A 14051-nucleotide genomic window follows, 5' to 3' on the forward strand; every position below is an offset into this window, starting at 1 on the left:
AGGCATGGAGTCCGGCCCCAAGGGCTGAACATGTACTTTACTGTAGCCATGACTGGCTACTACTTGTCCAGCAACACGTCCCTGATGGTTTGTCACCATGCTGGCTAAGGGCAGTCACAATTATACAGCAAAATACCTGCTCAGCCCTTGGGGCTCCTAGACTTCATGCCTTTCTTAGAAAGTGAGGCCACTCTTTCAAAAGGGAAATCACCCAGGAATAAGGAGCTGGAAGTTGGGGGCCCAGAAGACAACTCCTTATTCCAACTTGCTAGCTTTTGCTTTCTGCTGCTGCCGCTGCATCCTCCTCCTCCTTTTCCTTCTCCTCCTCTTCTTCTTCTTCCCTTTTCTTTAATCTTAGGTATAAAATCTCATCTGAAAACTGATATGCTGTGGTTCTTCTGATTCCATGGAACTATAACCCTTCACTTGGTCTACTTCCTTGTCTTTCTGTAGCCTCCTGTCCCTCCCTGCCTCTGAGCTGAGTGTGTGCTTATTTCTGCCCTCTCCAGCTCTTCCATCTGCTGCTCATTTCTCCTATATTTGTCAAGTACTCCCCAGTAGACCTCAGGTCTTAGCTCAAGCACAGTGTCCCTATGGAAGCCTTCTCTAAACCATACTCATGTATCCTTATAACAGTTGTCCTTTTTGTTTGTTTGTTTTTGTTTTTCAAAACAGGGTTTCTCTGTGTAGCAGCTCTGGCTCTCCTGGAATTCACACGGTAGACCAGGCTGGCCTTGAACTCATGGAGATCCTCCTGCCTCTGCCTCCCAAGTACTGGGATCAAAGGCATGTGACACCACCTCCCAGCAACACCTGTCCGTTTTTCTTCTCTGCCCTTACTCCCATCTGTGATCATTTTTGTTAACTTTGACTTGCTAGTATCAGCATCTGTTATGCCACTACTTGTGAAGATAATGGCCATATATCTTATTCACATTGGCTCCATAGTACCTGGTACAATGGGTAGCATATAGTAGCTGTTTCTTAAGTATTTGTTGAAAATAAATCAGAAAATAGCCATTTACCCCCAAAATATCCTAAAGGATATGACTTGGAATTTATTATTTAAAACAAAATTACTATTTTAACTTTTCCTTATATTTCTATAAAATCCCTAAACTGCCTTAGAGGTTTATAAGCTATAATCTCTTTCTGTTTGTGTGTTTTCTTTCAGGTGGGGACCAGGGTCTACTGAATACATATTTTAGTGGCTGGGCAACAACAGATATCAGGAAACACCTGCCATTTGTGTATAACCTGAGCAGCATTTCAATATACTCCTACCTCCCGGCATTTAAAGCGTAAGTGCAAACAGCGTAACTGCTGTTGGTTATGGTGAGGGCAGGGGAGTGGGCTTTTACTCTATCGTCTTTGGGGGGAAATAATAGTTGGGTGCTTTGAGAAAAGCTTGCTCTTGTAAGAAACATGGTTGCAGTTTTGAGAGGCTTGATACTACCCACTGCTTTATACTTGAAGCAGCCCAGAGACATTTTGCTACCTTCTGGAACAGGGTTCCTCACTGTTTTGGGTTGGAACACAGAACATGGAGTTCACAGACAAGGTGCAAGCCCACCCTTTGCACCATACTAACTGCTGAGCTGTGATCTTCCTTCCCCTTCCTTTTTCCCCTCCTCTTTTTTCACAAAGAGGTTGTTAACAGTCCTCTCCATGGTTCTTGTGGGGACTTAGAACAGGCAGCAGTGTGTTGTTGTGGTTGAAAGGGGGACTTTGCAACTGACTGCATTCAGCTCACATCCTGAAATTGCCACTTAACAGTTACTGATGCTGGCCTGGAGCCAGTGTCTTCATGGAGTTATTGTGAGCATTGAGAGCTGTAAGCATTAGGAGTCTGGTCTGCACTGAGCACTAAGCGAAAGGTCCTTTGTGCCACCTCATTGCAGTGTTTATCAAACTGTGAAAGCCTAAAACCTGTTCTTTAGCTTCTGACTCATCTTTGTTGAACTGAGAAGATGATTCAGACTTCTTGAACAGGGGCCTAGCTGTCAGGGTGATCTTGAGTTATAGACATGAGTGAGGCTCTTTTGAGAGTTGAACTAGTCTCTCCCATCCCTGTGTGTCATGGACATTGCTGAGTGAGCAGGACAAAGGGGCTTTTAGCCCTCATGTCTCATTATCCAAAGTCCTCTCTGTACATCTTGCACCACAGTAATGATCATGTCTGGATTTTTATGTCAGGAATCTTTCCTTTTCAGTGCTTTTTGGGGCAGACTCTATGACTGTCCCCAGATAAGAATTATGAGTATTTTGTGTTTTTCCCTCACTGTTTCCTTGGCATATCTCTGAAAAACTATCAATTTTTTCCTCCTACAGTAAGACAAGCAAACTCTTAATACAGAAATACACCACTATTCTGAGTAAATCAAATAGAATGGGATGACATCACCAAGAACATAAATGTTATCTTTACTCCTCAGTCTTTGGGCTTGTAAAATACAACCTGTGTTGTATACAGTTGTGGGCCTGGTTTATTTTAATCCTTATTGACTCATAACGAGTCCTGCTATTTGATCAGTGTTCTACAAATATGATAGCTTGGCTCCCTAGAGCTGAATTTGTCTATAGTAGAGCAGTTGCTATAATCCAACTGATTAAATGCGTGTAACAAGCAAAAACCATGTGAGAGCAAAGAATTTTTAGTGGCATGATCAGTGCTCTGGGTTCTGCAGTGAACTGGTGTTTTGGGATGAATATCGTGGGGAGGCATGAATCTGCTGTCATCCATTTAGCTGCAGTTCCTGAACACGATGAACTTAGTGTTCATGAAGCTTCTGTTTCCCTGAGGCTTAGTCTAATCTGCTTTCCATCTTAGTTGCCAACATCGGACACATCCCACCTTTCTGGGACAGCTTGGTTTGCTTGAGCACTGCTTGCGTTTTTTAACACAGAAGCAGGGAGATCAGCCTTAGTGCTGGGGAAGAAGAAGGACTTCTTTGCTAGAGCTTTGGTCCATATCTCCCAAGAACCCTACTGTTTCATGTGCTCTGAGTGAATTTCCCAAAGTTTGAGATCTAAATGGTCATAATGGCCAGGGTGGTTTCCTCCTCCTGGTGCAGTGGATGATGTTGGCTCTGGCAAGATCCTTGATTTTTTGCCATTTCTGTAGAATATATTGAGAAAATCAGGATCAGTCATCCAATGGTCAGCTTGCAGGCTGACAGGAATTGATGCTACCATAGGGTAGCTTGCCCTCAGTGGGGCCAGCTCTTCATTTCTGTGATATGACTGCTCAAAGCCAGACCTTATCTCCTCTGACTGCTGCCTGTTGAAGAATGCTGAAACCAAATTCAGGAGCTCATTTTCTCTTCCATCTGCCAGAAAATGTTTTTAGTTTTCTTTCAGAGACCTAGCTTCATAGACATTTCCCTCTATTTCCTTACACTGGGAAAGGGATGACAAGATGTGGGTAGTTCATTTCTCCTATGTTTTAAGTTAAAATGTATCAATGTCAGAATCATTTTTTAGGCTTAATTAGTCCGTCATAAATACCTGGGCCACCATAGCTTTCTACAGAGGCCTGTAGATTTGTAGCCTACATTGGATTCAGAATGGCCTGGTGGTCTGCAGGGCTGAGTAGCTCTGGTACATGCTGCCTCCCATGGGTGACCATGGGTAATAGCAGGTAGGAGGGGAGACTAAGGAATGGTTTCAAGCTTTCCAATGGCTTCATTGGAAAGAATGGAGATTTTATCTCAAAACTTCACATAACTATTTGCTAAGATGTCTCCAAAACCTTTAGTTGTTACCAAATGTTTGGCAGAGAAGCCATTTGAAAGTAGACTGTTCACACAAATGCATGTACACCTATGCACATACACATGCACTATGGAAATATATAATGCACACTTTGCATGTGCGCGCGCGCACACACACACACACACACACACACACACTTTTAAAATGTGTACTATTACATATAGTTTCAACTCAGATGGCCTCATGGGAATGAACATGTATTTGAGCCATGGAGTAGTAAGCCTAATGCCTTTCTGAATATCATCTGGATAGAACAAAACAAAGGAAAAAGACTTAGTAATTTTATCACTTTTTGTACTACACCCTTGTCTCAGGCTTACCCCAGGACTGTGTTCACCACAACTGTAACATTTCCTCTCTGTTTCTTTTTACATTCCCACTTCTTCACCTGCAATTCCAAAATGTTGCTTGTGTCATATCTCCTACTGTTTGCTGATTTACTTCATATTAAGTGTGTAGAGCTTCTTGACGTGTTCTCAGTGCTGAAGAACCAAGGGGTGGCTGCAGATACCTCGATCCTCTTTTCTGGGTGTTAGTAATACCCGTTGGACTTCAGGAGTCCTATTTCTCAATGTGACCTAATCTTTAAGTTTATCTCTGTTGGGTATTCTGTCCCTGATCTTACTGCTGCCTGCTCTGCTATCACCTGAGTCTTCATGAACAGGGGAAAGTTTCCATATCAACCTCAACTCACCCTTTACTTGTTAGGTTTTGTTTGTTGTATATTTTTTAATGCTATTGTTCTTGAAAGCAAACATCAGGATCTTGTACATGCTAGGCAAACACTCTATTGCTATGCCACAGTCTTTAGCCTCCCAAACCAGCTTGGAGAAGCATTCTTGGTGATAGGCAAAAAGAAGTGAAAGAAGTGAGATCCCACAGGTAGAACCTTGGTTGAATATTGACATCTGAATTGTAGAGGGGCTCATGGAAGGGGAAAAAAGGAGATTAAATAGAAGACAAGCCTTTCTTACAGATCTTGTTTTCTCAGTCTTCATATTTCATTTGTCCTATATGTAGCTTTCATTTGTATTATGCAGAATTTTATTAAATTCTGTTGTCATTGTTTAAAAATTAGGGGTTGACTCCTAGCACCACAATATAAAAATTAAGGAATTTCACTAAGCTTCAAGTTTCCTCTGAAAAATCAAGTATTTAGTGGGATAGTCAAATAAGATCATTGGAATGTATAGAATGCAAATGCTTCATTTCTTAAGGTAGGAAGATCTTTGGGGATAGGTATTAGAGGTATGAAGTTTGGCGGTGTGTATTAATATCTTAACAAAACTGTAAAATAGATAAACAGATATAAAAGGATTCCCCCAACCCTGAATGAGATATTTATACTGCCCTTTTACGGCTCATAGAACATTGCAAAAGAAGTGCTGGAAAATAGGGAAAGCTTATGCAGTGCCATCTTCTAGACGTGACCCAGCACTGTGTTCATGAACTTGCAACAGCTATGGTTTCTTGCATTGGTCCTACATAAGATAGGCCCTGACGAGTGTCATCCAGGGGTAGGGAAAAGGCTCCTGGGGCTTTACCCCTTACTGCTGAACTAGTGGCTACCGAGGGATTCTCGAAGAGGGAGCTATTGTCTTTGGGTGTGTACTTAATGTTGAGCTGATAGGATAGCTCCAAACTTAACAGTCATAAAAATGGTCCTGATCAAACTCACAAATATAAGAAAAGCCATGAATATGGATAATTTGTAGGGAAGGGGGGAATATTCCAGAGAGGGAGAGAAATAAGAGACAGTGAGGGTGAGAGCAATCAGAAGGCCATATGTACATCTATGGAACTGTCAAAAATAAATTTAATTGTAAACAAGTCAGGAGATAGGTCTGAATACAACAAAACTATTAGAGCTGGCAGCACATAAAATTTTTTTAGCTACAACATAAGATGATGTAACCAAAGGACTGGTAATTGGTAGAAGAATCCTGAAGACTGAGACCGAGGAGAAGGGGTAAGAAGCCTAGAACAGAAGGATACAAGGTGACCCAGGAAGTAGTGGTATTGTAGAAAGCCTCACAATGAAAATGTTTCCAGGAGAAAGGAACACCTCATCTATGTGAAGTGCTGTTGTAGATAAAATGACAACTTAGAAATGGATGTAGAATGTAAAGGTCACTGGTGACTTCAGTGTACATGTAGTAGAGTGGTGGAGGAGAGATCCTGGCTGAAGTGAGTCTAAGAGAATGGAGGTTGTAAATGTACACAGCTTTCCTAGATACCTGCTTTGAATAGGAGCAGAAAAGGGAGAGCAGTTGAGTGGGAAAAGTATTATAGAGATTTTTTTTTTTTGTAAAGAGAGCAGATATCACAATATATTTCTAGCAATAGGAATGGCATGTGGCGGGATGTTATTAATAAACCAGAGAACTGAGGAGAGATCTAGAAATGATGTCTGTGAGTGGATGAACAGGAAGGGATCTAGGGTCCACATGGAGAGGTTGTGCTCAGAGAGGAGCCAGGACATTTCATCCTCAAAAACATGAGGGAAATGGGTGTATATGTGGATTGGCAGGTGGGATGCAAGCTCCAGTCAGCTGGTAGAGGCAGAGAAAGACAGGCTGTCCCAGAAGAGTCTACCTCTTGACATTTTGAGATTTTTGTGGAGAAATGCTGGCCTGACAGGCAATGTAGCTGACTAGACTCAATCGAAGCTATCAAATTTGCACTGAGTGCTCATGTTCTGACTTCTAGAACTCTATCAAGAGGGTTCACTTGCAAGGCAAGGAAAAATTGTTTGTAGCTGTGTCTGAGGATGGGATAGGAATGCCTCTGTGTTTCACATCCCTACTTCACTCAGTGCATCACTCCTCTTCAGGATTAACCATACCTCATGTACACTTGAGTTTGTGACTTTTTAGAAAAAAACTTGTACTAGGTCAAGCTGGCCCTGAACTCACTATGTAGCCCATGCTGGCCTCAAACAGTCCTTAACCTCAGCTCCTCACTCCAAGTGCTGGGATTCCAGGCATGAGCCATCATGTCAGGCTCCCAACTTATAATGTGAATGGCTGTGAGAAGTCCATTTTGGTGAGAAGGGGAGGTATTCATCACTAGTAAGGAAGAACTATTGTGTAGCTTTCTCTACATGTGTGAATCTGAACAGGCATGTGAGTGAGTGGCGATAAGATAGAGAGCATGAGCTATTTTGGAGTGGGCAAGAGAATGCCTGGTGTCTTTAGCGTGTTTCTAGAGATGCATCACACAAGTACTGCTTTCTCTTTCTTAGTATCTCATAGAACACTGCACATAAAAAGTTGACTGATAAATTTGCTTCTGGTTATACCCTCCCTGTTTTAGTTCCTTTGTTCTAAACAGGACTGTAGCCTCATCCGTGTTACCAACTACTGAACTAGCCATATATTGTCCATCTGATCTTTTGGTAACATCAGGTCACAGGGATTATTTCAACATCTAACATAAGCACTATTGTTGCTGGCTTGGGTTCAAACTATGTCTTGTGATCTGGATGACTCTTTAGAGATTCTATCAAGTTAAAATTAGAATACTTATTTTAAGAAATGTATGCAAGCTGATACAAATCCCCTTACTGGGTCAGAATAAATGGCTCTTGATAAGTTAGAGACAATTATACCAAAATTCTTTTTTAAATTCCTGGCTGGTGATTTTGTGGAAAAACCTAGGGTATGTCAGAAAAACCCCTAGTTATTCCTGTCATAAGCTAGTGTCAACTGAGTGTTATGTTCTCACAGCAACATTGCCCCTTTCCTAGCCACTGGTTATTTTTCTTTCTGCAAGGTGGTTTATACTTTACCCACTTGCTGATTTTGGTGGGGAAAATACAACAGCAGATATTACCCTGATTTGCCTGATTATAAACTGTGTACCCACATTTATATTTAGGCTGAAATTATTTGTTCATTTGTTTGTTTGCATGTTTGCAGTGCTAAGGCTTAAGCCCAGAACTACATCATGCCAGGCAAGTGTCCTACTGAATGAAATTTCCATACCCATGAAAGTCTGGAAAGACAAAGTATTTTCCTTTTACTTATGACCTTACTCTTATTTCATTTTGATATGATTCTTTTGGATTTTTACAAATGACCAAAGGATGGGAAACTATTTTTAAGTCATTCCCCCATGACCATAATGTACATATGATTCTTTTGGATATTTACAAATGACCAAAGGATGGGAAACTATTTTTAAGTCATTCCCCCATGACCATAATGTACATGTGAAACATTATCTGAAACTTGTATCCAGATGAATTGAAACCCTGGATACAAAAACCAGACCAGTGTTTGAGACCTTTTGCTCATTTTTGTGTACAAGACTATCAGATAAATCCTTTAGCCTCCTTGGCTATTCTGCTCTTCAGCTGGCATACTGTAATATAGGTGAAGGATCATCTAAACTTTTGTGGCCAGTATGGGACCCAGACAGTACTCCTCATACCAAGATAGTCCTACATGACTTCCAAGAACGTTCTCTACTATGACTATCTTACATAAAACTGCCAAGTTTGTTTTCATTTCCATTCCTGAGCTGCAGTTTGTTTCCCACTTAGCGTTGTCTTCTTACCCCTCTACTTCCATCACCCTTCAGGAGCCCTTGGGCTGAACGAGACTACCTGTGTTTGGTGACCAACACAGGCACCATTTCTAACATGTTTTCTTTCTCTTGCTCTCTACTACTATCCATTTCTGTAATTTTTATGTATGTGGTAGTTCATCTAACTACTAAAGTATGTAAGAGTCCTTATTCCTTACTGCACAGAAATAAGGCTGGCTACAGCCTCAACTGAAGCCATAAGTAGAAGTCACTGCCTGACTCTGTGAGCCATTGCATCATTTTCCTTCTGTCCTTTTTTTCTACTTCCACACTCTTCAGTCTTTAGGAGCTATTTCTTGTCTTCTCTTAAATAATCTGCCCCAATTAGTATTTTAGGAAAGGTACTGAAATCCTACATTTTGTTTTGTTCTGTTGCAGAAATCCGGGGTCATTGTGGCATGCTATTTTCTACAATCCTGTTCATCTTCTTGTATGTAAGAAATTCTATACCTCAGATCAGAAAGGGCAATTTCATCCACACCCCAGACTCCTTAGAGCAATGGTTCTCAATCTGTGGGTCGAGACCCCCCTTGAGGGTTGAAGGACAATTTCACAGGGTCACATATCAGATATCCTGCATATCAGATATTTATGATGTATATATAACAGTACCAAAATTACAGTTATGAAGTAGCAATGAAAAATAATTTTATGGTTGGTGGTCACCACAACATGAGGATTAAAGGGTCTCAGCATTAGAAAGGTTCAGAACCACTGCCTTAGAATCTTAGCATCTACCTCAAGCAAGCTTATTAAGAATTGAAGACTGCTTTGTTTTTAAAACAACTATCCACTGTTTTTGAACAACTATTCAAGTTTTTTTCCCCTCTCTTAGGGTAGACTAAGTAAAGATATTTAGAAGGAAGAGGGTCCTTTCTTGTTACAAAAGGTAATAGTAATTTAGCTAATGATTATTGGAAACATGGATTCATGAATGTGAGCCCAAGGCCTGGACCACAGTGAAATGTAGGCCTGTGGCTATCTCCAAATGCCATTGTTGTTGAAATGTAAGAGGGCCCCAGCATGAATTCACAGAGGTTGTGGGGAGGATCTGAAACTGAGATGCACATTCCTGCCAACAGCAGAGAACTGGACAGTCTGTGAACATGGGTTGGATCATTATGTCCTTTTCCCACATGTAGCCTGAAGACTGAGGTACAGGAGAGCAGCTGGGGATGCTTTAGATGATTGATGCCTATCACAATCTATACGTGGGTCACTGTAGACCTAAGACACACCATTTACTTCTTGTTCTTATTTTTCCTTTCTCCTCAAACTTTGTATAAATTTTATCCTTGTAAGAACAGTCTTCAGACTGTTGGTGTTAAGTAATTTCTCTACTAGTTACTTCTATTGCAGAACCCTTGACTACACTAGACATATTCCCTTTTCTGCTTAGATTGGCTGTCCATAGGTGGAGAATAACAAATTAACAAACAGTGCCCTATAATTCTGAGAGTCTTGTAGAATAGCTCGTCCTGGTAAAGAGCATTGACCCTGAGGCCAGATGGCCCAGTTTAATCACAGACTGTTCAGTCACTAGCCACGTGATTGATCCTTGACAATTTCTTTAACTTTAAGCCTTGGTTTCCTTATATAGTTATTTTAGAGATTAAATGATGCAAATTACATAATGAAATGCTAAACAGATTCTAGCATATGTACTTCAAAAATGTGTCAGCTGACTCCTGGTAGCTTACATCTGTGAACTGTCAAGGCAGTAGGTTAGAAAGGATAGTTACTGCCTAATGTCCCCATATATTTTAATTATCTTTGCTACCATGCTGTAACAGTGTGGCATTTATATGAGGTATGGGCTAATGAAAATGTAAATGTCAGTATGTAGGTTGAAGTTTAGTGGCTGGCTAATACAGGAAAATAAGTGCTATGGCTTCAAGCAGGGAAGTTGCATCAGGAGTGGTGAATTATGAGACCTGTGCTTCTATACATGCATTTTCTTGTATTTCTACTGCAAGGATGAGACTGTGCCTGTCACCACCTCTTCAAAACACACACACACACACACACACACACACACACACACACACACGCATCAGATCTCTGAGACAGAATCCCTCACGATCACTGGAACATTTGCAAATGATTACTTGAATCCTGCCTATCTTTCTCAGGCATTGTCCCTATCCTTACTTCCTGCTTGCTTCTCTATCCTTACTTTCCTCTTTTTTTTTTTTTTTTTTTTTTTTGGTTTTTCAAGACAGAGTTTCTCTGCGTAGCTTTGTGCCTTTCCTGGAACTCACTCTGTATCCCAGGCTGGCCTTGAACTCACAGAGATCCACCTGGCTGTGCCTCCTGAGTGCTGGGATTAAAGTCGTGCGCCACCACTGCCCAGCCTTACTTTCCTCTTTTGAAAAGCCCACCTATACTGCCTTGGAACTCCCATAACCCTTAATGTCAGTATGGCCCTGGTGGCCCTGACTTGATTCTTTACACTGATTATTTTTGTGACCCATTTTCATGCATGGACAAAAGCTTCTTATAGACTACACCAAACACAGTGGCCCGAGATATAATACTTACTTATTTAGGGCCTTAGGATTTCTATCCATTTAAGTATAGAGAATGGGCAGCATGGATGGGATGGAAAGAAGTGGAGGAAAGAAGAAGACCCTATGTATAAAATAAAGAGTTGGGATATCATGCGTCTGTTTTCAAAAGAAACATGAGGCATACTAAGCAAACTTGAGGAGGAGCTTTCTTTGTCAGTTTTACTTTGCTTCCATGATCACAGGATTAAACTCTACCCTTAGACAAAACTGCCCATCTCTGCTACTTAATAGCTATATGACCTTGAACAGCCCAGTCTCTTTTAGCTTCAACTAATACATTAATTAAAGCCTACCCAATAGGATTATTATTCCCAACCATGCCCTTACAAAATCTAGATGTGTCCCAAACATTACAAAATGCAATTGGGAGGTAGGAAATGTTACCCAAATGGTCCACGTTATTTTAGCTGTACATCTCAGTCAAATATGTTGGATACATATAGGATAAATCCACTAAGTCTAACTTTTGAACTATGAACAAGTATATAGGACTTAACCCCAGTTTCTGGCTATGACTGGTGGCACATGCATCTGCCTTCTAACTGCTGGAATTCAGTAAAGATACCTGGATGCAATCTGTATAAGCTTGAAGTCACAACCTACTGTCTTGAACCTCTGTCCTCCAACACTGACTGTAAGTGCCTTCTTTCCCTCTGAATTCCCAAGCACTCAGCATTCCCATTTCCCTTGTGATGCTTCTTGTTCTTGCCTTTATGATTTTATTTTAGCTTTGAGACAGGTTCTCACTAAGTAATTTAGCCTGGACTTGAACTCATTGTACAGTGTAAGTAGACCTTAAATTCTAAATTCATCTGCCTTGTTCTCTCAAGCAGCCAGGACTACCTTCCTGTACAAATTGGCCCAGATAGTTGCTGAAGTTCATCACCATTTTTTTTTAAATTTTATTTTCCAATACCATTCAGTTCTACATATCAGCCACGGGTTCCCCTATTCTCCCTGCTCCCACTCCCTCCTCTTACCTCCAGCTCACCCCCCATTCCCACCTCCTCCAGGGCAAAGCCTCCCCCGAGGACTGCAATCAACCTGGTAGACTCATCCAGGCAGGTCCAGTCCCTTCCTCCCAGTCTCAGCCATGTCCCTGCATAAGCTCCAGGTTTTAAACAGCCAACTCATGCAATGAGCACAGGACTTGGTCCCACTGCCTAGTTGCCTCCCAAACTGATCAAGCCAATCAAATTGTCTCACCTATTCAGAGGGCCTGATCCAGCTGGGGGCCCCTCAGCCTTTGGTTCATAGTTCATGTGTTTCTATTCATTTGGCTATTTTTTTTCAATAATTGAGTAAAACCAAAATTCATTATAAGCCACAGTCATCCTAGGGACCTCCATGCTATATATATAGCCTCCATGGTTGTATGGGTTGTGGTCTGATTGTTCTTTATTTTATATCTAGAATCCACTTATGAGTGAGTACATACCATGACTGTCTTTCTGGGTTTGGGTTACCTCACTCAGGATGGTTTTTTCTAGTTCCATCCATTTGCCTGCAAATTTCATGCTTTCATTGTTTTTCTCTGCTGAGTAGTACTCCATTGTGTATATGTACCACATTTTTTTCATCCATTCTTTTGTTGATGGGCATCTAGGTTGTTTCCAGGATCTGGCTATTACAAATAGTGCTGCTATGAACATAGCTGAGCATGAATCTTTATGGTATGAATCAGCATTCCTTGGGTATATGCGCAAGAGTGGGATGGCTGGGTCTTGAGGTAGTTTGATTCCTAATTTTCTGAGAAACCGCCATACTGATTTCCACAGTGGTTGTACAAGTTTACATTCCCACCAACAGTGGAGGAGTGTTCCCTTTGATCCACATCCTCTCCAACATTGACTGTCATTGGTGTTTTTGATCGTAGCCATTCTGACAGGTGTAAGGTGGTATCTCAGAGTTGTTTTGATTTGCATTTCTCTGATGATTAAGGATGTTGAGCATTTCTTTAAATGTCTTTCAGCCATTTGTGATTCTTGTTTTGTGAATTCTCTGTTTAGCTCTTTAGCCCATTTTTTAATTGTACTGTTCAGTATTTTGATGTCTAGTTTCTTGAGTTCTTTATATACTGTGGAGATCAATCCTCTGTCAGATGTGAGGTTGGTGAAGATCTTTTCCCATTCTGTTGGCTGTCTTTTTGTCTTATTGACTGTGTCTTTTGCCCTGCAAAAGCTTCTCAATTTCGAGAGGTCCCATTTATTAATTGTTGTGCTCAGGATCTGTGTTGTTGGTGTTTTATTTAGGAAATGGTCTCCGGTGCCAATGCGTTCAAGAGTGCTTCCTACTTTCTTTTCTATTAAGTTTAGTGTAGCTGGATTTATGTTTAGGTCTTTGATCCACTTGGACTTGAGTTTTGTGCATGGTGACAGATATGGATCTATTTGTAATCTTTTACATATTGAGATCCAGTTATGCCAGCACCATTTGTTGAAGATACTTTCTTTTTTCCATTGTATAGTTTTGGCACCTTTGTCAAAAACCAGGTGTTCATATGTGCATGGATTAATGTCAGGGTCTTCAATTCGATTCCATTGGTCCGTATGTTGGCTTTTATACCAGTACCAAGCTGTTTTTTTATTACTATAGCTTTATAGTAGAGTTTGAGGTCAGGGATGGCATCACCATTTTTTAAATGCTTCTACAGCTTGAAATCCGAGTTGTTCTTTTTGTAAATTAGATTTATTCATTTTATTTGTGTTTTGACAGCAGTATGTATGTGTATCATATGCATGCTTGGTGTCCGAGGAGTCACAGGAGGACATCAGATCCCCTGAAGCTGTAATTACAGATGGTTGTGAACTACATATGGCTGCTGGGAATTGAACCTAGGTCCCCTGCAAGAGCAACAAGTGCTCTTAATGACTGAGTCACCTCTCCAGCCCCTATTGTCTGTTTTTAAATTTACAGATTTCCTTCAGTCCAATAAAGAACCAGGCTTAGCTCTTATGCATTTAAAGGTATCATTTGTTGTGAAATTTGGTATGTATTATGAAAAATTACATGTCAAAAGTGTGCAGTGTGTTAGCCGGGTGGTGGTGGCACATGCCTTTTATCCCAGCACTTGGGAGGCAGAGCCAGGTGAATCTCTGTGAGTTCGAGGACAGTCTG

The 14051-nt window shown here is 41.0% G+C and overlaps 1 protein-coding gene across 10 annotated transcripts in view; it reads left to right on the plus strand.

The window, feature by feature from the left end:
* Gyg1 (glycogenin 1) overlaps positions 1-14051 on the plus strand; it is a 37895-nt gene that overhangs the window by 18704 nt on the left and 5140 nt on the right. For all 10 annotated transcript variants that reach the window (XM_015987301.3, XM_015987303.3, XM_015987302.3 and 7 more), the window contains one exon: positions 1175-1301. In XM_015987301.3, coding sequence (XP_015842787.1) covers positions 1175-1301 — 127 coding nt within the window. The remainder of the gene's footprint in view (positions 1-1174; positions 1302-14051) is intronic.

This window comes from Peromyscus maniculatus, chromosome 6, assembly GCF_049852395.1.
Source record: "Peromyscus maniculatus bairdii isolate BWxNUB_F1_BW_parent chromosome 6, HU_Pman_BW_mat_3.1, whole genome shotgun sequence".
Classification (NCBI taxonomy): domain Eukaryota; kingdom Metazoa; phylum Chordata; class Mammalia; order Rodentia; family Cricetidae; genus Peromyscus; species Peromyscus maniculatus.